General features: G+C 39.9%; 3 protein-coding genes across 3 annotated transcripts in view; 2 read left to right on the top strand and 1 right to left on the bottom strand.

Moving 5' to 3' along the window:
* The window catches only part of LOC136181101 (NLR family CARD domain-containing protein 3-like), a 785212-nt gene that overhangs the window by 203028 nt on the left and 558510 nt on the right, over positions 1-23674 (top strand). The gene's annotated exons all lie outside the window — the stretch shown is intronic.
* Positions 1-23674, bottom strand: part of LOC136181107 (NLR family CARD domain-containing protein 3-like) — a 432016-nt gene that overhangs the window by 379821 nt on the left and 28521 nt on the right. The gene's annotated exons all lie outside the window — the stretch shown is intronic.
* Positions 8671-13123, top strand: LOC136181143 (protein NLRC3-like; the record flags this gene model as incomplete). The annotated part of the gene is made up of 4 exons (XM_065961618.1): positions 8671-8878; positions 9004-10807; positions 10914-11356; positions 11605-13123. Coding segments are annotated over 3 exons (2190 nt in total), but the record flags the coding sequence as incomplete, so codon positions are not given.

Genomic DNA, 23674 nt, shown 5'->3' with positions numbered 1-23674 from the left:
TCATCAGACTGTAAAAATATAACTATTACTGAACATTTCATTCTCATACAAAAATGATATCATGCACAGGCTGCCTGATCATAGAGGTCCGCTGGTTTAACCGTGGAGCAGCGTTAAAATTCTTCCTTGAATTACGCACGGAGATGAAACAGATTCATGACGCATAAAACGTCAGTGACAGAGTTAGATTACGATAGTGCGGACAAGTAGAAGAACGGACTGCCAGACTCATATCAGAAGTCGTTTAACTGAGTTTACTTAGTTGAAGAACGAACACTCCACACGGTGCTGATCAGACTGCAGTGATCAACGCTGAAGGATCAATTCAAGTCTGTTGGTTTGGAAACATGTTATCATTTTATAATGCCTAATACTAAAATACCTGAAGGTGACTTTGGTCTTTGCATGACAACTTATTCATGTGAGCAGGTTTTATCTGTAATGAACCTTAACGAGTGCAAACTGTGCTGTGGCCTGACACACACACATCTAAAGTCTCTCTCTCTCTCTCTCTCTCTCTCTCTCTAGAATAACCTGTGTCAAAGTTTCTATGACCTTGAACAGAAATATTAAAACATAATATAATAATCTCAAACAAAACATAATTATTGATGTTTTCTTCTGTAATGTAGTACATTTAAATATTTCCATGTGCCAACATGCAGTTTGCAATGACAGAGTTAACAGCTCTGCTTAATGTACTTTTACATTTTATGCGTTAACATGCAGTTTTCTATACAAGTACCTTTTTTTTCTCCTTTTTTTTCTAATCATACATTAGCCTATATATCCATGTGCTGAGTTATAGTGATGTCTGCATAATTAGTCCAGCCCCCTTGAGGTCTCATTTGAACAAATCCGGCCCCCGACCCAATAGAACTTTGACACCCCTGATTTAAACTAACATATTCATCTCAACACAGCCAGGTTTCAGTCAAACAAAGTAAATCAATATGCTGATCTTATATCAGATCATTCACTAAAAGAGATTTGGATGCTAAGGACCTAATGTTAAAAAGTCCGTAGTGAATTTTTTGATTTTTTTGCAAAATCGTATTCGTAGTTTTGATTCTAATAAGATTTTGACAATTTACGCATTTTTTTTCTACATTTGGATGACTTATAAAAAAACGGGTCTGGGCCGGGGGACAGACACAGTACCTATAGTATAACTACAGTTAGATTCAGAATTACAGCTATAGTGACTGGGAGACAGATCTAAGGGAGGCGCAGAGAAGCGTGTAAGACTGCAGCTCTGCCTCCTGGTCTGAACTCTGTGTTGTTGTCAAGGTTTTGGACTAATAACCTCTGCTATGTTTCTAGATAATAGAGCTGCACCGTCCAATGGATGCCGTTTCTAGCTAGCAGACCAGGTTTTCCCCAAAAAGACTGCCAGTTATCTATGAAGTCCACATCGTTTGCTGGACACCACCTCGACAGCCAGCGGTTGAGTGATGACATACGGCTATACATGTCATCACTGGTCTTATTTGGGAGGGGTCCAGAGAACACTACGGAGTCCGACATTGTCTTAGCAAAAGTACACACCGACTCCACATTAACCTTAGTGACTTCCGACTGGTGTAGTTGGGAGTCATTAGTGCCGACATGAATTACGATTGTATCAAATCTACCTTTAGTCTTTGTCAGCAATGTAAGCGACGTGGGTGTATGTGAAGGAATAAAGCAGTCCAAACGCGTTCTGTGTCTTTCTCATAACTTTAGTCAGCTTCTCCAACGCACGGTACATTTCACAACTCCTCTTGTTCTTCCTTTTTCTCTCCTCTCACTCCACAGCTCACTCCTGCCTGAACAGCGCCCACTAGGTGGCCTACCTAATAACAGGATATTAACATTACTGTAAACACTTGTAACCAACATTATAGCAATCATTTAAGAAAATACTAAAGTTATGTCTGCATAGAGAAAGAACATAATAAACATATGTTTCTAACTTATTTGCATATCCCATTTTCACTCTTACAGTAACTTTAAATGAGATGCGATTTCGCCCGCTCTGGCCCTGGGTATACACCTAACTATGCCCGCTGACTTCGCTAGCTTCACGTTTTGGACTATGGAGTCTCCAATAATCAGAGTTTTATTCTCAGCCGGTGTGTCGCTGAGTGGGGAAAATTAGTTTGAAACGTGAAGTGGTTGGTGGGGGAACCGTGTGCTTCGATTTTCGACAACGCTTCCCTCGGATAGTAACTCAGCCACTGCCTCCCGGCTGCTCGGGAGCTACCGGGGGGGAAGCCAAGCTATCAATCAATCAATCAAACTTTATTTATACAGCACCTTTTCAGACAAATTCAACTGCAGTTCAAAGTGCTTAACAAGAGTGCAGAAAAGTTGTTGAAAAAAAGTAGTTTATAAAATCATTGATAAAATCATTGAGAGACTAATGCACACCAATAAGAATTAAAAAAATATGTATTGAAATAAAATACGACACATAAAAGCAACAAGATATTAAAATAAATACATAAGAGGAAAATATTTAAAATTGTCGTAGGATAAAAAACACAATACAGTAATGTTAAGATTTGAATTGATATAAAGCACTATATAAAAGCCAGACTGAATGAATGAGTTTTAAGACTGCGTTTAAAAATCTCGATATTCTGGGCTCCTCTCAGACCCTTAGGAAGGTTGTTCCACAGTCTCAGCGCGTAACAGCTGAAAGCAGCATCGCCAAAGATTTTTGTCCTGCTCTGTGGAACAACTAAGAGAGAGGAACTGGAGGATCTGAGGGGCTGTATTTGTTCATAAACTAAAATCATATCTGATAGGTGGTCTGGTGCAAGGCCATGTAATGCTTTATAAACTAATAAAATAATTTTAAAATCAACACGAAAACTAACAGGCAGCCAGTGTAACGATTTTAAAACAGGTGTGATGTGTGCTCTCCTTCTGGTCTTTGTCAGTACAGAGTTTTGTAGTAGCTGTAGCCAATTTGTTGTGTTTTTAGGAAGACCAGAAAGGAGAGCGTTACAATAGTCCAGCCTGCTAGTAATAAAAGCGTGCAATAGGCTCTCTGTTTGGCTCAGAGAGAGAAATGGCCTCACTTTGGCGATGTTTTTCAGGTGGTAAAATGCTGTTTTTGTGACACCCTTCATGCAGGCCTTAAAATTAAAGCCTGACTCAAAGATCACCCCAAGATTCGGAGCTTCTTGACTTGGGTTGAGTCCTATTTTTTGTAATTTGGGGGCCAGTTTCTCTCTCTGAGCCTTTGAACCGATGGTTAAAACCTCTGTTTTGTCCTGGATGAGCTGCAAAAAATTCTGTGACATCCAGGCTTTTATATCTAAAATACAATTAAAAAGTGAGTCAATTTGTCTGGTGTCATCAGGAGACACAGCCACATAGCTGTGGAAAGAGATTCCGTGCCTCCTGATGACACCACCCAGGGGTAACATGTACAAATCAAAAAGTAGTGGTCCTAAAATTGATCCTTGTGGTACCCCACTGGAGACCTCGTATTGTTTGGGGGTGCAGTCTTCTATCGATACAAAACATTTTCTGTCACACAAATACGAGGTGAACCAGTTAAAAACATTTCCAGAAAGGCCTACATGCTCACTTAGTCTATCTAAAAGAATCTGGTGGTCAACAGTATCGAAAGCAGCACTGAGGTCGAGTAGTACCAGAACAGAAGGCTTGTTGTTGTCGAGGTTTTTTCTGACATCATTAACTACTTTTAGCAGGGCCGTCTCAGTGCTGTGGCGTCTCCTAAAGCCAGATTGAAACATTTCTAATGTAGTGTTTGAGGTTAAAAAGGCACTCAACTGATAAAAAACTAACTTCTCTAAAATTTTGCTTAAAAATGGCAGGTTTGAGATGGGTCTAAAATTACTAGGTGTTAAAATATCCAGGTTCCCTTTTTTTAAAAGAGGTTCAATTAAGGCAGTCTTAAAATCAGTAGGGACGACACCTAGCTTGTAAGGAGTGATTTACTATGTCGAGGACATCTTCTGATACTGAATTAAAATTGGTTTTAAAAAGGGATGTTGGAATTGGGTCAAGGGAACACATGGCTTCATTTCTTTTACCACTGTCGTGAGTGTTGCAGCATCAACCAGAGCAAAACTTTCCAACTTGACATCACTGATTGTACATGATACTGGAAAAAGTGTGGTGTGCATGCTTTGCTGACAGATACCAGACCTAATGTCAACTATTTTATCCCTGAAGTAGCCAGCAAAAACCTCACATTTAGATCAATTTCAATCAATCAATCAATTTTTATTTGTATAGCGTCAACTCATAACAAGTGTTATCTCGAGACACTTTACAAAAAGCAGGTAAAAGACCTTACTCATTGTTATGTTACAAAGATCCGGCCTATCCATCATGAGCACTTTAGCAAAGCAGCAAAAGTTACAGTGGTAAGAAAAAACTGCCTTATTAAAAGGCAGAAATCTTCAGCCAGATCTTAACAGCCTTCACAGGCCTAGACTGCACCAGACTTGGAAAGGGATAGGGGGAGAGATGGGATAAGATGCAGAAAGAGGGATAGGGAGCAAGGGGGTGGGGGGGAGGCAAGCCGTCCATCAACAATCCGGTGGGGAGGGAGTTGTTCTGGCAGGCCATCAACCAGCTTCTACAGAGAGAAGCTGAAGGTGCCAGTTCCCCCGGTAGTCTAAGCCTATAGCAGCATAACTAAGAGCTGGTCTATACCAGCACCAGCCCTAACTATAAGATTTATCAAAAAGGAAAGTTTTAAGTCTATTCTTAAAAATACAGACTGTGTCTGCCTCGGCTGGAAGACGATTCCAGAGGAGAGGAGCCTGATAACTGAAGGCTTTACGTCCCATAGTACACTTAGAGACTGCAGGTACCACTAGTAGGCCTGCATTCTGGGACCGTAATGTTCTCGAGGGGCAGTACGGCACGAGTAGCTCCTTAAGATAAGATGGTGCCTGGCCATTTAGAGCTTTGTAAGAAGGATCTTGAATTCTATTCTAGACTGTATAGGGAGCCAGTGCAGAGAAGCCAACACAGGAGTAATGTGGTCCCTTTTCCTAGTTCTAGTCAGTACACAAGCTGCAGCGTTCTCGACTAGTTGAAGAGTCTTTCGAGATTTACCAGAGCACCCTGACAAAAGAGAATTACAATAATCCAATCTGGAGGTAACAAATGCATGAACTAGTTTTTCTGCATCATTTTGCAACAGGATATTCCGGATCTTGGTTATATTACGAAGGTGAAAATAGGCTGTTCTTGAAATTTGCCTGATGTGAGAGCTAAAGGACATATCTTGATCAAATAGAACGCCTAGATTCCTAACAGTGGTGCTAGATGCCAGGCTGATGTCATTAAGGACAGTCACATCACTAGAAAAAGTATCTCTGAGGTTTTTAGGGCCTAGCACAATAACTTCAGTTTTGAGTTAAGTAGCAAAAAATGTCTGGTCATCCAGGTCCTAACGTCCTTAAGGCACGTTTCTAGCTTACATAACTGACTGGTGCCATCGGGCTTCATTGATACATAAAGCTGAGTATCATCTGCATAGCAATGAAACTGTATGGAGTGTTTCCTCATAATATTTCCCAGAGGAAGCATATATAATGTAAAGAGAATTGGTCCAAGCACTGAACCTTGTGGCACTCCATGGCTAACTTTGGTGTGCATAGAGGACTTATCATTAACATGTACAAACTGAGATCGGTCTGATAAGTAGGATTCAAACCAACTTAAAGCAGTCCCTGTAATTCCAAGTAAATGTTCTAGTCTATATAATAGGATCTGATGGTCAATGGTGTCAAAAGTAGCACTAAGATCTAACAAGACGAGCACAGAGAGAAATCCCCTGTCTGAAGCTAGAAGTAGATCGTTTGTAACTTTAACTAGTGCAGTCTCAGTGCTATGGTGGACTCTAAATCCTGACTGAAACTCCTCAAATAAACTGTTGTCATGGAGAAAGTCACACAGCTGATTAGCTACCACTTTCTCCAGGATCTTTGAGATAAAAGGAAGGTTGGGTATAGGATATAGTTAGCTAAAGTTCCTGAATCTAGAGTAGGTTTTTAGAGTAGAGGTTTGATTACCGCTACTTTAAATGACTGTGGTACATAGCCTGCCAGTAAAGACATATTGATCATATTTAATATAGAGTCGCTAACTAAGGGAAAGACTTCCTTAAACAGCTTGGTTGGGATTGGGTCTAAAAGACAGGTTGACGGTTTCGATGCAGAAATAATTGAATTTAGCTCTGAAAGGTTGATTGGAGAAAAACAGTCTAGATTAATATCAGGTCCTGAAACTGTCTCTGCCGTATCAGACGTATCCGCACCAGGTAAGGGCAGGAGGTTACCAATTTTGTCTCTGATGTCTAGAATTTTGTTGTTGAAAAAGCTCAGGAAATCATTACTGCTGAGGGCTAAAGGAATACAAGGCTCAATGGAGCTATGACTCTCTGTCAGCCTGGCTACAGTGCTGAAAAGGTATATAGGATTGCTTTTGTTTTCCTCGATTAGAGAGGAGTAGTAGGCAGCTCGAGCGTGACGTAGAGCCTTCATATATTTCCTATGACTATCCTACCAGAATAAATGAGATTCTACCGTTTTGGTCGAGCGCCATATTCTTTAAAAATATCCCGACGATTGTTTTAGAGTACAGGTTTCTGAGTTGAACCATGGAGCTAGTCTCTGCCGTTTGATAACCTTCTGTTATAGGGGAGCAATCAAATCAAGAGTAACTCTCAGTGAATCCACTGCACTATAAACAAACTGATCTAGCTGAGAGGGACTAAAGCTATCATAAGAGTTTCCAACAGGGTTGATACATGGTACTGAATCAAAAGCAGCTGAAATAGCTTCCTTAAATCTAGCTACAGCACTATCAGATAAACTTCTAGAGAGCACTTTTTTTTTAAGCAGAGATAATTCTGGTAGGACAAAGTCGAATGTAATAAGGAAATGGTCTGATAGAAGAGGATTTTCTAGGAAAACTGTAAGGTTTTGGATTTCAATGCCAGAAGGTAAAACAAGATCCAGGGTGTGGTTAAAACGATGAGCAGGTTCGTTTACACCCTGGGTGAAACCAATAATGACATGAAAGCTGTGCTAAGGCTATCATTATCAACATCCACGTGGATATTGAAGTCACCTACAACAATTATTCTATCACTGCTAAGGAATAAATTTGATAAGAATTCTGCAAATTCAGATAGAAATTCAGAATATGGGCCAGGAGGGCGGCAAACTACAACAACTAGAACTGGCTGAAAGGTTCTTGAGACTGGATGTGAAAGACTAAGAACAAGGCTTTCAAAAGAAGAAAAATTCAGCCTTGGTCGAGGGTTAACTAGAAGACTAGAATTACATTTTTTTTTTAAAGATCCTGAGAGCACTGAGCTGTTATTGGTTGTGGGGTGTAACAGAGAATCTATTGTCCTGAAAAGATGTCTGGGGCTGTTTATCAGGTTTGAGAAATATTCTTGTCTTGATTTTCGGATGGCTTTGTTGTAGTCTTTTATTGCTTCTACAAGTATATTTTTTATCAATATCTATTTTTGTTTTGCAGTCTGCAGTCTCTCAAGTGCATTGGTCGCATTGTTTTTCCATGGAACGACCTTTTTTGTTTTTACTGTCTTAGTTGTGATTGGAGCGCAGGCATCAAGCACTGTCCTCAGTTTATAAATAAAATCGGTAACAAGTTGTTCACAGGATGATGGTAAGGTGGTATTTCTGTAAGATTTTATGTAAGAGTTGTGGCTACTTCAGGGGTAATGTGCTGTTTGTTAACTGTACGTTCTATTGCACCTGGAGGAGAGTGATAAAAACTGTTAAAACAATATGTCGGCCCGCACCAGCTACAGGTGGCTGGCTAACTACTGCTGCATATGATGACTCTGACTCAGTGGTGCAGAGCCATCTCTCTAACTCAGACACCCTCGCCTCCAAAGCTAAAAATAAACTACATTTCTTAGATTATCACTAAAGGAGGACGTGGAGTAACTTAACATCTGACACGTAGAGCAGGAGAGAGCAGGGGAGGGAAAGACAGAAAACAAAGCCATTGTAAATAAAACTAACTGCAAAGCTAGGCTAAGAGTAGGTAGCTAAAATAAACAAAACTTTTAAGCAGGTTTGTCGCTAGAGAGAAAGAGTGCTTTTCGATTACTTCTGTTTGTCTGAACGTACAGTGTGTTGGAAACAACAGTCGTAAGAAACTAGACAAAAATTAACAATTAAGCTTTTAGCTTTTAGCTTTTAGCTCTAACGATCAGCACTGAACAACACAATACAGCGGAGAACAGGAAATTATGCAATACACTCACCTGTAGTACGTAGCACGTAGCAGCCCCTGATGGAAGGTGAGAATAAAAAATAAAGTAAATGTTATGTCTCTGTTGTTTTAAGACTCATATCTTGGCTCAGAGTTTCATTATATATATCTCGTTGTTTTCTTATGTTATATGTCCTGTCACAGAGTTCAACAGGAGAGCTCCAACATTCACAGAGATCAATCAGACCAGCAGAATCCAACAGACCTGGACTCCATCTTTATGGTGTGTTCAACACACTGTTAATTAATACACTACCATTACAATAATTTAATGCTAAGTTATTGTTCTGTTTAGACCAGCTGACCTTCAGACTGACAGATGAACCACATGTTGAGTTCTACCAGTTTATATTAAATATCCAGTGTCTCCTTCTGTTCCAGCTGCTGGAGGAGAACATCATCACCTTTGTGAAGAACGAGCTGAAGAGAGTCCAGAGGGTTCTGAGTCCAGATTACCCAGAATGCTTAGAGAGTCAGAGTGAGGATGAAGAGCAGGGGAGAAGCTGTAAAGAGGCATTTTTGAAGATCACTCTGCACTTCCTGAGGAGAATGAAGCAGGAGGAGCTGGCTGACTGTCTGCAGAGCAGTAAGAACATTTTAACAAATTTAGTATTTTAGAAAAAGGACAAAGAGGTTTAAAGTTCCAAACTTAGATAGTCTTGTCATTTATATCAGGATCTGTTCATTGATTTCAGTTCTTTCTTTATTCAGGAACGTTTGGTGCAGTGTGCCAACAAAAACTCAAATCTAACCTGAAGAAGAAGTTCCAGTGTGTGTTTGAAGGGATTGCTAAAGCAGGAAACCCAACCCTTCTGAACCAGATCTACACAGAGCTCTACATCACAGAGGGAGGGACTGGAGAGGTCAATGATGAACACGAGGTCAGACAGATTGAAACAGCATCCAGGAAACCAGACAGACCAGAAACAACCATCAGACAAGAAGACATCTTTAAAGCCTCACCTGGAAGAGATGAACCAATCAGAAGAGTGATGACAAAGGGAGTGGCTGGCATCGGGAAAACAGTCTTAACACAGAAGTTCACTCTGGACTGGGCTGAAGACAAAGACAACCAGGACATACACTTCACATTTCCATTCACTTTTAGAGAACTGAATGTGCTGAAAGAGAAAAAGTTCAGCATGGTGGAACTTGTTCATCACTTCTTTCCTGAAACCAATGAAGCAGGAATCTGCAGGTTTGAAGAGTTCCAGGTTGTGTTCATCTTTGACGGTCTGGATGAGTGTCGACTTCCTCTGGACTTTAAAAACAACGAGACCCTGACTGATGTCACAGAGTCCACCTCAGTGGATGTGCTGCTGACAAACCTCATCAGGGGGACACTGCTTCCCTCTGCTCACCTCTGGATAACTACAAGACCTGCAGCAGCCAATCAGATCCCTCCTGAGTGTGTTGACATGGTGACAGAGGTCAGAGGGTTCACTGACCCACAGAAGGAGGAGTACTTCAGGAAGAGGTTCAGAAATGAGGAGGAAGCCGACAGAATCATCTCCCACATAAAGACATCCAGAAGCCTCCACATCATGTGCCACATCCCAGTCTTCTGCTGGATCACTGCTACAGTTCTGGAGGATGTGCTGAAGACCAGAATGAGAGGTGAGCTGCCCAAGACCCTGACTGAGATGTACATCCACTTCCTGGTGGTTCAGTCCAAACTGAAGAACATCAAGTATGATGGAGGAGCTGAGACAGATCCACACTGGAATAAAAAGAGCAGGAAGATGATTAAGTCTCTGGGAAAACTGGCTTTTCAGCAGCTGCAGAAAGGAAACCTGATCTTCTATGACTCAGACCTGACAGAGTGTGGCATCGATATCAGAGCAGCCTCAGTGTACTCAGGAGTGTTCACACAGATCTTTAAAGAGGAGAGAGGACTGTACCAGGACAAGGTGTTCTGCTTCATCCATCTGAGTGTTCAGGAGTTTCTGGCTGCTCTTCATGTCCATCTGACCTTCATCAACTCTGGAGTCAATCTGATGTCAGAAGATCAAACAACATCCTGGAGGTCTAAAGTATTCAGAGAAAAACCTGACCCAACACATTTATATCAGAGTGCTGTGGACCAGGCCTTACAGAGTCCTAATGGACACCTGGACTTGTTCCTCCGCTTCCTCCTCGGTCTTTCTCTAGAGACCAATCAGAATCTCATACGAGGTCTGCTGACACACACAGGAAGTGGCTCAAAGACTAATCAGAAAACAGTCAAGTACATCAAGGAGAAGATCAGTGAGGATCTGTCTGCAGAGAAAAGCATCAATCTGTTCCACTGTCTGAATGAACTGAATGATCGTTCTCTAGTGGAGGAGATCCAACAGTCCCTGAGATCAGGACGTCTCTCCACAGATAAACTGTCTCCTGCTCAGTGGTCAGCTCTGGTCTTCATCTTACTGTCATCAGAAAAAGATCTGGACGTGTTTGACCTGAAGAAATACTCTGCTTCACAGGAGGCTCTTCTGAGGCTACTGCCTGTGATCAAAGCTTCAAACAAAGCTCTGTACGTGCTCACATAACTATCCAGTTCAAATGTAGTTCTCTTCATTCAGAAATAACAACTATAGTTTGTAATTGCTTTCATTTGTGTTCTTCTGAATCCTCTTCAGGCTGAGTGACTGTAACCTCTCAGACAGAAGCTGTGAAGCTCTGTCCTCAGTCCTCAGCTCCCAGTCCTCTAGTCTGAGAGAGCTGGACCTGAGCAACAACAACCTGCAGGATTCAGGAGCGAAGCTGCTGTGTAGTGGTTTAAAGACTCTACACTGTTCACTGGAAACGCTCAGGTAAGGACTTATTCATGTGAAAGTTTACCCAATAAGCTTAAATGTACTTAGTTTATTTGATATTTTGATTAACTTACCAAACATATCCTCTTCAGGCTGAGTGGTTGTAACCTCTCAGACAGAAGCTGTGAAGCTCTGTCCTCAGTCCTCAGCTCCCAGTCCTCTAGTCTGAGAGAGCTGGACCTGAGCATCAACAACCTGTATGATTCAGGAGTGATGCTGCTGTGTAGTGGTTTAAAGAGTCCACTCTGTAGACTGGACACTCTCAGGTTAGTGTGCTGCTGATCCACATTATTCATCTAAGATCACGTTTTCTTGATGAATCATTTATTAAATGGGTCTTGGTGGTGGTTTAAAGTTTTCCTGTATGTTACCACATTAAAGCTGTAAAGCTCTGAGCTCGTTCTATAGCTCTCAGTCTTTTAGTCTGAGGAAGCTGGACTGGAATAAAGAAAGTTAAATATGAAGTTATTTCCCCTGTGTGTGTTGGTGTTTATATGTGTGTGTGTGTGTGTAGTCTGTCAAACTGTCTGATCACAGGAGAAGGTTGTGCGTCTCTGGCCTCAGCCCTAAGCTCCTCCCCCCTGAGACATCTGGACCTGAGCTACAATCATCCAGGAGAACAAGGAGAGAAGCTGCTGTCTGCTGGACTGGAGGATCCACACTGCAGACTGGAGACACTGAGGTACAGACAGACACACAGAAGCTGTCTCACTGTTTCTGAATGATGAACTCTGCTTCTTGTCTGATGCTGGATTTAAATGAAGATGTATGAAATAGATTCTGATCTGGTTTCTTCCTCCAGGTTGGACCATAGTGGACTGCACAGACTGAAGCCTGATCCGAGGATGTGTGAGTGTGTTTTCATTTCTCTTCATCAGAACACAGCAGCACATGTTGGAGTGTAGAAGAGTAAATGCTCTTGAACAATCAGACAGAGACTATGGCTGGTGAATACAGGATTTCTTTATTTCTCTCAGAGAAGTTAATAACAATAACTTAGATTTATATAGCGCCTTTCATGAAACCCAAGGATGCTTTACAAAGTGTGTGTGTGTGTGTGTGTGTGTGTGTGTGTGGGGGGGCGGGGGGGCGTAATGGGAGACAACAAGAGAGGAATAGAAAAACACAAACAGAGAAGAGAAAGGATAGAAACACTAGACAAACAAATGAAGGAGAAAGGGAGTGGGTGATCAGCTGAGGGGAGTGTTAGATGAGGCTGAATGCTTTGGTGAACAGATGGTGTTTGAGGAGGTTTTTAAAAATGACCAGGGGTCTCATTTATAAAAGAGTGCGTAAAATTCATACTAAAAATGTACGTGTGCCAAAAACCCGGAAATGGCATGCGCACAAAATGATTCAGAGTTATAAAACCGTTCGTACGCACACCTGCACACAATGTTCCCTTTATAAATCACCATCCACCTGGAAATGTGCGCACGTAGATTAGTCCCATGTTCCGCCCTCTACACGCCCACATTCAACCATAAACGGTCAATGCAAAGCAGCTCGTGAATGAAAATGCATCCAAACGAGGGGGCAGATCAAAGGTTTCCAGCGTTGGATCACGAAAACTGAAGTTTAGACGAAGAAACGAAACTTTCTGACCCAGAAACAAAGGAACTTGTGAATGAAGTGAAGGATAAAATGGACATATCGGTAGTTTGCTGCAGCAGGAGGATCACGAACTGAAGAAAATTCAGAGAATGACACCACGTCGCTGCTGCATTCACGCTGTCCTATGTGCCAAAACATCCACCGTTCATCATTACGCACGAGTATATCTGCAATGTTTACATGTTTACAGGACCCACACTGATTTCTTCATATAGTGGCAGAGAGGACACGTCAGTCAGCATTCTCCCTCACTCTATCATATTATTAATCAAAGGTTTGATCAACCAACAAAAACTTTGAATTGTTGGTCACATATTTTCGTGGGCATCTCCGTCTGCACTGTGACTAATTATGATCAAATATATGGCTTAATGATCGTGTCAGAGATGCCCCGACTTAATGTCCACACTTGAATTATTTACAGAATAAATACATCTGATGTTGATGTGCTGAGTATGGAGGAGGTGAAATGTGTGAAGCCACCGCCATGTCTCTGTGCACTCTTTATTAAAACTAAAAATCACAATTGATGATAAATGCAAGATATTGAAATATATTAATGAAAACTGGAGGCTCTATGGTCTTTGTGTTAGTCTAATGTTTAACTCTACATCAGTGATTACATTAGTGTATAAGTCCGGTCCTCTGAGGTCCGTCCGGGATAATGAAGGCGAGACGGCGCTGATGCAATATGTATGTGGCGGACTTTTATTTTTTATTTTATGTTTAAAAATTGTCATAATGAAAGTTACTTATTGGAAACGGCTCACTACATGCGCGATTATAGCCTAAATAAAACCATCGGTTTGAATGATTGTGATGACGTGGATCTGTCAGTAAAGTTTGATATTTAGTGAAATAGGTTTGCTTTGTTGTTAAGGGAGCGAGCATTCTGCAGCATAAATGAGGCGGTGGTGTATTCTGAAGCAGAGGGGGAGAGAGGAGTGGTTCTGTCAACACACACAACAACAGGTATCAGGTTTCTGGTGTGCACGTGTGATTTGTTGTGATGATGGCGCCGGTCAGACACTACAGTGGGGATAGCATGGTCAGTGTAAACAAACTTGCATCGGGCAGCCCTATGCACGTAGTGAGGACGGCGCAGGAGTCCAAAAGATTTAATGGACGCAAGGTTGTCCGGAGAGAAGTGGCAGGCGACATTCTGGAGTTGCAGAGCGGAGTATGTTAGTAGTACCATGTCCGCAGCAGGGAGAGCAGCTGCTAGCCGCAGGCTGAAAGCCGCAAGCTACCGGGCGCCAGCCGGGGTCAGGAAAACCGCAGGAATGAGAGCCAAACCAGGATAAGGAAAGGACCAATTTTGTGGCAGACGGGGGACCCGTCTGGACACAATCTGAGCAGGAGAGCAGCAGCCGGCAGTCTGGTTGTCAGGCAGGCCTCTTCACCGCCAGCAGCCGAGCCAGAGTAGGGGGGAAGCGGTAGCCAACAGAAATGTATATTTTACAACATGCAGTTTTTGTGACATTTCACATTTTGATGTTGGCTGCTGGCCGGCTGCTCGTAGTCGAGCTCGAGGAGCTCATCACCTTTAAAAACAGCAGAAATCATTTTTGATTTGACGTTCATTTTCATAAACATGTAAATATGCAGAGTCTCCAACATCAAGTTCTCTCCTCAAAAACATCCAGACGTGAATTCAGTGATGAAATAGAAACAGAATATCTTTAGAGACATAAGCTAGCTCTCCTCCTCGTCTTCTGGCTGTGCAGACAGTAAGGCACACAGCAAAGTCCACGATCACCATAGTACAGGCCAGCAGGAACATCCAACAACAATACACAAGTCAGCTGCAGGCCGCCAGGTGGCCAGGTGAGGTCGGGACGGCGTGGCCTACACCTTAGACAAGCAGAGAAAAACTCACAAGGACTGAGTTGTCATCTGTTTCTTCAGATTTCGATCTGTTCATCCAGTCCAGTTAAATTTCAATTAAAACAAAAACATGTATGTTGTAGAGCCTAGATTGATGGAAAAGAAATGGTCTCCATGACTTCAGAAACACATTTTAAAAGTAGTTAGACAGGACAAAGGGACGTGGCACACTCCTGCTGCCATCACATTGTGTGTGACAGTGAAAGTGGAAATGAGGCTCCTGTTTGTGCTGAATGTGACCTCTGAGGACAGAACAGTTGGAGACAGCAGATGGTTCATAGATTCTTTGTGCTGCGCTTTGATTAGTCAGACTTTATTCACTGCATGTGTTTGTTGATTTGGATCTCCATTCTTCCTGGCTGCCATGGTAACTCCATTTGAACTTGATTAGAAGTGGATTATTACATTTCAGTGCTGTCAAACATCATTCAGTGCTGAATATGAACTGTAAGTTTGATTGACTCTCAGTAAGTAGGGGTGTAACGGTACACAAACATTTCAGTTCGGTACAGTTCTCAGTTTTGAAGCTTTGGTTTGGTACATTTTCACTACAGTAAAGGGACCTGATGCAACGCTTTTTTTTCTTTATTAGGAACATTTATAATTTCCCTTTTACACATTGGACTAAGTGCAGCATCGACAGTTCAGACTTGTACACCTGCTCAGGTTACTTTTTAATAACATTTTAAATTAAACATTGTAACAAAAACATAAAATAAACTCATGCTGCTTCCTTCAACCAAAAGAGTCTCCAATAAATAAAAGATATGAATGAAATAAAGTATTTTAGAATGAAATGAAGTCATTAATATAGCCTATATATAAAAATATTTCTTTTAAATTACACTTCCACCCTTTAGTTTATGAAGGCAACACTTTTTTGAATGCTCTTTGAGCACATAATAAACCTAATCACATCTGGGACAGTGTAGTTTCTGAACTATTAATATTTCCCTCTGTCGATATAAGAACTTCAATGGCATTTTTTATGGCTTTGGCCCGTTTAGAATTATTAGCAAAAGGCTGTCTGTTTTTTCTTAGTTGCAGTGATGTTTACGTTCACGTGGTGCCTTTTCAAGTGCTTTAATAAGTTGGACGTGTTGCCTGTGACGTACCCGATGTCCTCTGAACAACAACGGCACACTACTCTCGTCTTGTCAACGTCTCTTTGTCCATTATTGTGGGAATGGGGAGGGAGGTGTTCATTCTATCATGCTGCAGGTTATTCTCCCACACAGACGCGTCTCCCCCTCCCCTGTTGCTCTTAGTTTGAGCGGGATCATCGCTGAAAATGAAAACAAAACTTAAGAGTAAGTCTGTAAAAAGGACTCCATCCCGGTTATATGCAACTGTCCAGACCAACAGGACTCGAGGAACTACTAATCTGCACAGTTTGCACAGTTTATGTTTGAACTTTTTAGTTATTAACTAAAAGCTGTGTCCCATACCAGCAGCCGCAGCCTTCCTCCACCATGAGGTGTGCTTCTGCTTTGCGGTCCGTGTGGGAACACAGATTAAATCACTTTTGTTCAGCGCGTACTCGGATCAGTCCTGTACTGAAACGGTCCGGTCCGAGTACGTGTACCTTTACACCCCTATCAGTAAGTGTCAGTAAAGTTGTTGATGAATGAACAGATGATAACCTGCAGCTGTGTTGTGTCTCGTTCTCTCCATCAGACGCCTGTGAGCTGGAACTGGACACAAACACAGTGAACAGAAAACTGAAACTGTCTGACAACAACAGGAAGGTGACACATGTGGAGGAGCTTCAGTCATATCCTGATCATCCAGACAGATTTGAACACTGGCTTCAGCTGCTGTGTAGGACTCGTCTGACTGGTCGCTGTTACTGGGAGGTCGAGTGGAGAGGAAAGGTTTCTGTATCAGTGAGTTACAGAGGAATCAGAAGGAGAGGAGACATGAGTGGATGTTTGTTTGGATTTAATGATCAGTCCTGGAGTCTGATCTGCTCTGATGGAGGTTACTCTGTCAGGCACAAAAACATAAGAACAAAGATCTCCTCCTCCTCTTCCTCCTCCTCCTCTTCCTCCTCCTCCTCCTCCTTCTCCTCCTCCTCCTCCTCTGTCTCTCACAGAGTAGCAGTGTATGTGGACTGTCCTGCTTGCTCTCTGTCCTTCTACAGAGTCTCCTCTGACACACTGATCCACCTCCACACCTTCAACACCACATTCACTGAACCTCTCTATCCTGGGTTTATGTTCTGGTCTCCTGGTTCTTCAGTGTCTCTGTGTGGTCTGTCAGTCTGAGAAACACTGCTGACTGAAGATCAGCTGACTCTGTTCACTCTGTCCAGCTGGTCTGTTTCATGGTTGGGGGCGTGATAATGGGGGGTGGGGGTGGTAATGGGGGTTAAATGTTCTACATTACAGAAAAACAATGGACCCCCTTCTTTAATGTCTGTATTGTTCTGATCTCAGCAATAAAAAACAAGTGACAATTAAACAATTAAAGTCCTCCTCCTGCTGTCTTGATATTGGCAGCAGGAGGAGGAGTCATGGCTCCAGATCTGTTACAAATGGTAAACTTGTCTCTCAGGTGTCTTCCCACAAGCCCAGAAAACAGCAGTCATCAAGCCACTACTAGAAAAGAACAATCTAGACAATAATGAATAATTACAGGCCTATATCAAATCTTCCTCTGTTAGGTCAAATGATAGACAAAGCTGTGTTTCAGAAGTTAAATAACTTCTTGATATTGAACAACTGTTTGGATGTCTTCCAGTCAGGTTTTGGACCAAACCGCAGCACTGAGACAGCTCTGGTTAAAGTGTAACTAAACCCTAAAACCACTTTCTTCAACTCTAAACCTCTGTATTTGAGTATTAAGTAGTGTTATGGATCAATCCAAGTCCCAATCTCGACATTTGAGTACAAAGTATTGAAATTTGAAATATTGTGTTAGAAATGTGCATAGTGTCTGCCCTTCTGTTTGAAAAACTCTAACAGTTTTTTTGGAGTACAGTATGACGTAGGAGTACAGCCCCACGTCACCAAACCTATAAAAGCCTCGTCACCCGACTCGGCGAACTGTGGGGACTCAAGTGTGTGTGTGTTTTTGTGTGTGTGTGTGTGTGTGTGTGTGTATGTATTTGTGTGTGTGTGTGTGTGTGTGTGTGTGTGTGTGTGTATGTATTTGTGTGTGTGTGTGTGTGTGTGTGTGTGTGTGTGGGGCAAACATTGTATCATGTTGCGGCTGATAACAGCTTTACACACTTTAACACTTTAAACCCTCAGGCATCAGTTTAATTTACTACCCTCTTCAGTCGTTAAGGACAAAAATGTCCACTTCCAAAAATCTGCGATAAAAATAAAACAGATTACTTTGTTTGTTGCTTCTTTCTGCATAAATCTCTTAAACAACTTCCGCCCTGCTCAAAACTACCAAACATTCAATCATTTTGAGGATTTTAACCCTTTAGATGCCAATTTCATTACTTGATCTCTGTTGTTATTTATGAAAAAAAAAGTTATTTTCCATATAACAAATATTTGGTGGCTGGGGGATTTTAAAAAAAATCAGTCTTGGATATGTCAAAGATTATACAAAATATTGACTTTGATGCATTGTTAGTTTTTGTGTAGCATCAGATTTAAAATGTACTACCCTCTTGAGTCATTAAGGACAACAATGTTCACTTCCAAAAACTGCTATAAAAATAATACAGATTAATTTTTTTTCTGCTTTTTTGGGTTAAATCTTTTGATCAACTTCAGTCCTGATCAAAACGATCAAATATTGAATAATTATCAGGATTTTTAACCCTTTAAATGCCAGTTTGATTACATGATGATAATATTCTTAATGAAAAAAACACACAAGAAACAAGTTATTTTCCATAAAACAAATGTTTGGTGTCTGGGGGATTTTTTTAAATCAGTCTTTGTTTTGTTAAAATCTAAGGACAAACTGAAAATTTAAATATTTATATGCTTTTATTTACTTTGTGTTTAAAGGTTAATCAGCTTTATTATTACTTATCAGGTTATCTCTGTTGTCAGCCTTTATTTAAAGTTTGTATTGAACACTGGAGAGCAGCACTGAGCAGGTCAGGAAATCAGGTAACCTTTGTGAGCCAGGTGTGTAAACCTGCTGAGTGGCTCTAACTGACAGACAGGAGTGTCAGCGGTGTGTGTGAGAGCAGGAGTGAGGTGAGAGGCTGAGACACTTTCAGGCTGAATTCAATGAAAGGAAGACAGCAGAGATACCTTTGGTAAGTGTGCTGTGTTCTTTGGTAATTATCTGTTCAGAATGTTTGAATGGTGACATGTATTTAATGTAGGCTGTTTATTTCATAGTGATGCACTCTGCATTCTGGTTTTATAGTGTAGTGTTCACAGGAAACAATTAAATTAGAAGGGTAAATAATAATTAATATTGAACACATTTAACTGGTTTGTTTAAATTGTAAACAAAAGATAAAGAACTGAATAGATACTAAAATTCAGATTCATTTAATGGTTATATTAACTTAAATTCTGATTTGTGTTGTTTGGTGTTAAAATGAGAAAAAGGAAGGTAAGGATGCTAAAAGATGCATGGTTAACATTGTATAAGTGGAAAACTGCTTCCCCAGATTACTTTACAATTATAATAGGAATGTATATGTGAAGAATTTTGTTCATAGATATTTTCCTTGCTTTTCAGAACCACACACAATAAACAGTTGTAACCTCGCTGCATTAAAGTCTCCTCTTTGAACTCTTTTACTATCGTGGCCTAACCCAAACCAATGTGTTCAGTCTTTTAGAATAAGGGTCTGCTTGGAGGTGAAATATTGATAAATGAAAGCAGTTACTTTTATTGAAATAAGAAAAGTTTTAAGATTGATGACGAGTCAGGTTACCGTGGGAATTGGATAGCGCCAAGACCAATCGAAGGATCATTTTCCTCTTAGCTGAAAATGTATAAAAAGCAGTGAAGCAGCAAAAAGGAAGCCAAAGAGAGAAATGATAACAGAACAAATACACACACCATTGAAGTGTTTTTTTTCCATATACCATTTAGTTACACACACTGAAGGCTATAATGCATCTCTATCGTTTCTTCTAACAATATGTTGAGTAAATCCAGAATGCCAGATGACATCTACAGGTGTTATCATTCAGTTTGTGATTTTCTTTATTTTGTATTCTGACTGCAGGATTCTTATTGAGGGTTACAGGTTTTCAGTGAAATCGACATCGACCTGACCTGACTGTGGTCGCTCTGCATCAAGATCTGCTGAACTCCTTTTCTTTACCAAAGACACTTTAGACACTCGACACAAAATAACACAAGTAGATGAAAGTCTTTCTCACTCTACATCAGTTTATTTATTACAAGGTTACACATGAGCTGTCTGAAGAACTTGTGCTCCCCAACACAGAGGCCTCCAAGGAAACAGAGTGACAGAAAGAAGAGAAGATATCAGGAGAGAAGAAGGATCCTTACACTGTAACTGTTTCATATAAACCCTTTCAATTCAAACGTCATAGCTGCTCCCAACTTACTGGTCCATATGTCAGCAACAAAACATCAATGTCAAAAATGTAGAGACAGATTTCTGTCAACAGAATTGTCTTATATCTCTTTATAACTGCACTTATACATCTGTTAGTCAATACATACTTATGAATACAAATTAGTGATGTTGTTAACTTGGATTCCTCTGGATCAGTTTTACCATTGCACAGGATTAACATTTCTCTCCAGTGTGGACTAACATGAGTCTGGTCAGATTTCCTCTTTGGGAAAAACCTTTACTGCAAACAGAGCAGCTGAAGGCTTTCTCTCCTGTGTGATCTAACATGTGTGACTTCAGACCCCCCTTTTGTCTAAATTGTTTTACCACACTGAGAGCATCTAAGGGATTTCTCTCTGTGAATTGCCATGTGACATGTCAGACTGACCTTATGGGTAAATACTTTCTCACAGTGACAGCAGCGATATTGTTTCTCTCCTGTGTGAATCATCATGTGTTTGGTCAGATTTCCCTCAAAACTAAACCTTTTACCACACTCAGAGCAGCTGAAGGGTTTCTCTCCTGTATGAACTAAAATGTGTTGGGTTACGGCTCCTTTTTGTTGAAATGCTTTACTGCAAAAAGGGCAACTGAAGGGTTTCTCCCCTCTGTGATCTGCCATGTGACATGTCAGACTGACCTTATGGGTAAATACTTTCCCACATTGAGAGCAGCTGAAGGGTTTTTCTCCAGTGTGAATCATCATGTGTCTGGTCAAGATTCCTTTTACGTTAAATATTTTACTGCACTCTGAGCACCTACGTGGTCTCTTACCAGTCTTAAGTCCCTTATTTTTAAAGTTTAAAGTGAAAGTCTGCTGTCGTATTTCTTCCAGGGACTTGAGATTCTCCACCTCTTTGGAATCATAATAATCCTCCTTTAAAAGAACAGAATTAAAACATAGGTCAGGGTAGGCTATAGGGCTGTGCAAGTAAATTCAGTTGCATTGTTATCCCAATGAAAGGATTTGCAACAATCACATTGCTGTAGTCAGAATTTATTGCAAGACAATTGTATTTATGCAGATTTCAGCGGTTGCCCCTTATATTGCAGAGTTTAACCATCAAAGACAATATTCATAGACTTAATGAAAACATTCATACATCTTTATATTCAACAGAATTTATTTAAAAAATTAAATAATAAAACTTCTAAACAAACATGAATAAAATGGTAATAACTCTAATATTTCATATAAATAAATACAAATAACTAGTTTAACAGAACAAACAATATCAAACAGTGCAGGGAGTAGAAGTGGTCACAGATGGCCGAGGGATAGCAGGGGACAGGATTAACTTTATTGTCTCACAAAGTGAGAAATTTGTCTTCAGCTCTTCACCCGTGCTGCAGCCATAAAAACATCAACATCATCCTTCACATCAAACATAAAACGATAACATTATTAAGTATATAAATACTTTGGGTTCTTAGCACGAGGCAGCCCGGGTCGCTACAGAGCAGCGCCACCGTTGGAAACCGGTTAATTGTTTTATGATTGCATCTGGAGAGAGAAGATGAGCATTTGTGAAACAATGGGCGTTTTATAATATAGAGTGAACACAAAATATTAATACAAATATTTTACAAAATAGTAGAAACAAAGAAATGCATCCAAATAAAGTTAAGTACCTGTTCTCGGGCAAAGCCTCCTGTGAAGCATCTGACAACGACAGAAGAAATCGGCTCTTTGACTATTGTTGAGAAACAAAAAAAACAAAAGAAAAACAAAGACTGCTTAGTAAAAACAAGATCTGCACAACAAGAAACTCATAGAAAGTGTAGAAAACAGCAAAATACAAAAGCAAATATTGATCATTTCTTTGCAGATTTTGTGAGTACATTTTGGCAACCAAGGTGTCCAGAGGTTAAATAGAAAAGACTAATGCAATCAAATCAACTTTGTTACTAGTTTGTCACATATCCAAGACTCTAATCATCATTCAACTAATAACCTTCCATTTAAAGGGTTACAATTCAGAAAATAATTGAATGTTTTGAGCAAGTCGAAAGTTGTTTAACTTTAACTGCACTGTAAAAAAAAAAGATACACCATAACTACTCTATAAAATTTAGGCAACAGATGGCACGTAATACTATTAATTTAATCTAACTATGTTAAAAGTTGAGTTAATATTACTCAAATCAGACCCTTAAGAATTACTTGTTTAAATTGAGTAGATTCAAATAAAGCACAAAAATAAATTAACCAAATTTAAACAAAAACATTAAGTAGATATCAATAAGAGAAATCTCTAAATTAGTAAAAGGTACTGATATAAATAATTCAATTTTATATATAAATGATATAAAATTGAGTAATACTAATCTTTATATTCAATGCATTTTTTTAATTTTCATTAATAAAATTAATTAAAATGTAAATATAATAATTTCTTGGCAATTACATACATGTTCGCGTTATGACCTACATTTTAGTGTGAGATTAGAATTAGTCCATCAGAAAATACAGAATAAATATTACTTAAGTAAGATACAATGACATTTAATGCTTGACGAAAGTAACACTTTTTATCAGACTTTATTAAAGGTACAGCATTTCAAGCAGCCTTTAACATACAGAAGATGATGCCAACAAAAGATGTGCATCCAACAAAAACACACTCTACAGTTTCATATCTCCTCAGGTGATTACCAACGTGAAGAAAATATTCTTTTTTAGAGGGATGTTGAGTTGAGCAAATTAAACATGTAAAACAGAAGATGACTCCTGGCCCTCTAGTTTCATCTTCTGGATGATATCTTGAAAGATGTGTGCGTACGGCATTCAAAGTTTTAAAGGAGCATGGACAATCATGAACAAGACAAGGTACCGGATTTCCAATTTCAAATGTCCTGTGCTGTAGTCTGTAATGGGTCAGAAGATCACCCCTTGTCGTCGCTATGAATCCACAGATTTTACACCGCCATCTCATCTGGAGACACCTAGAAGATAATACAGAAATATTTAAATTAGAGATGTGCCTTTGCTCTTATTTGAATATAAAAACATCACCCTCTCAACTACATGTGTACTATAGCTTGTATTGAAGGGCTAGTAAAAGTTATAATTTGATTTTCAGAGTTCTTCTGGAAGTGTTCTCTTTGTCTCTTTAGTTCTATTCTAAACATGAATTCTGGATGAAATGTAGAAATTCTTGTCCTAATGCTCATAATATACCCAATGAGTTTGATGAAAAACGTTGCATCTCATTTTAAATTAGAATTAGGATAAGACTTCTTTAGTCTTAACCATCAATGTTGCATTTTACTCAAATGTATTTATATTTTTCTGCTGCGTTACGCTGTAATAAATGATTCCTTAGTCATGTATATTTTACTTAATATATCTGATAAAATGTATTAAATAAAAATGCTTTCTTGATTTTGTGGCAATTGTTTAAGTAACTTTCATACAAAAATGTTTGAGATAGTATCTGCTGATTTTGGTTACATTAAATATAAGGAAGACGGATTTGTAAAAACAATTTTTACATTGAATAAAATCAATAGATATTTTTTATCACAACTAGCAAAGGCAGAGAGAGAAAGAACCCAGTTC

The sequence above is a fragment of the Labrus bergylta genome, chromosome 2 (assembly GCF_963930695.1).
Source record: "Labrus bergylta chromosome 2, fLabBer1.1, whole genome shotgun sequence".
Classification (NCBI taxonomy): domain Eukaryota; kingdom Metazoa; phylum Chordata; class Actinopteri; order Labriformes; family Labridae; genus Labrus; species Labrus bergylta.
This window is presented reverse-complemented; position numbering and strand designations above follow the sequence as displayed.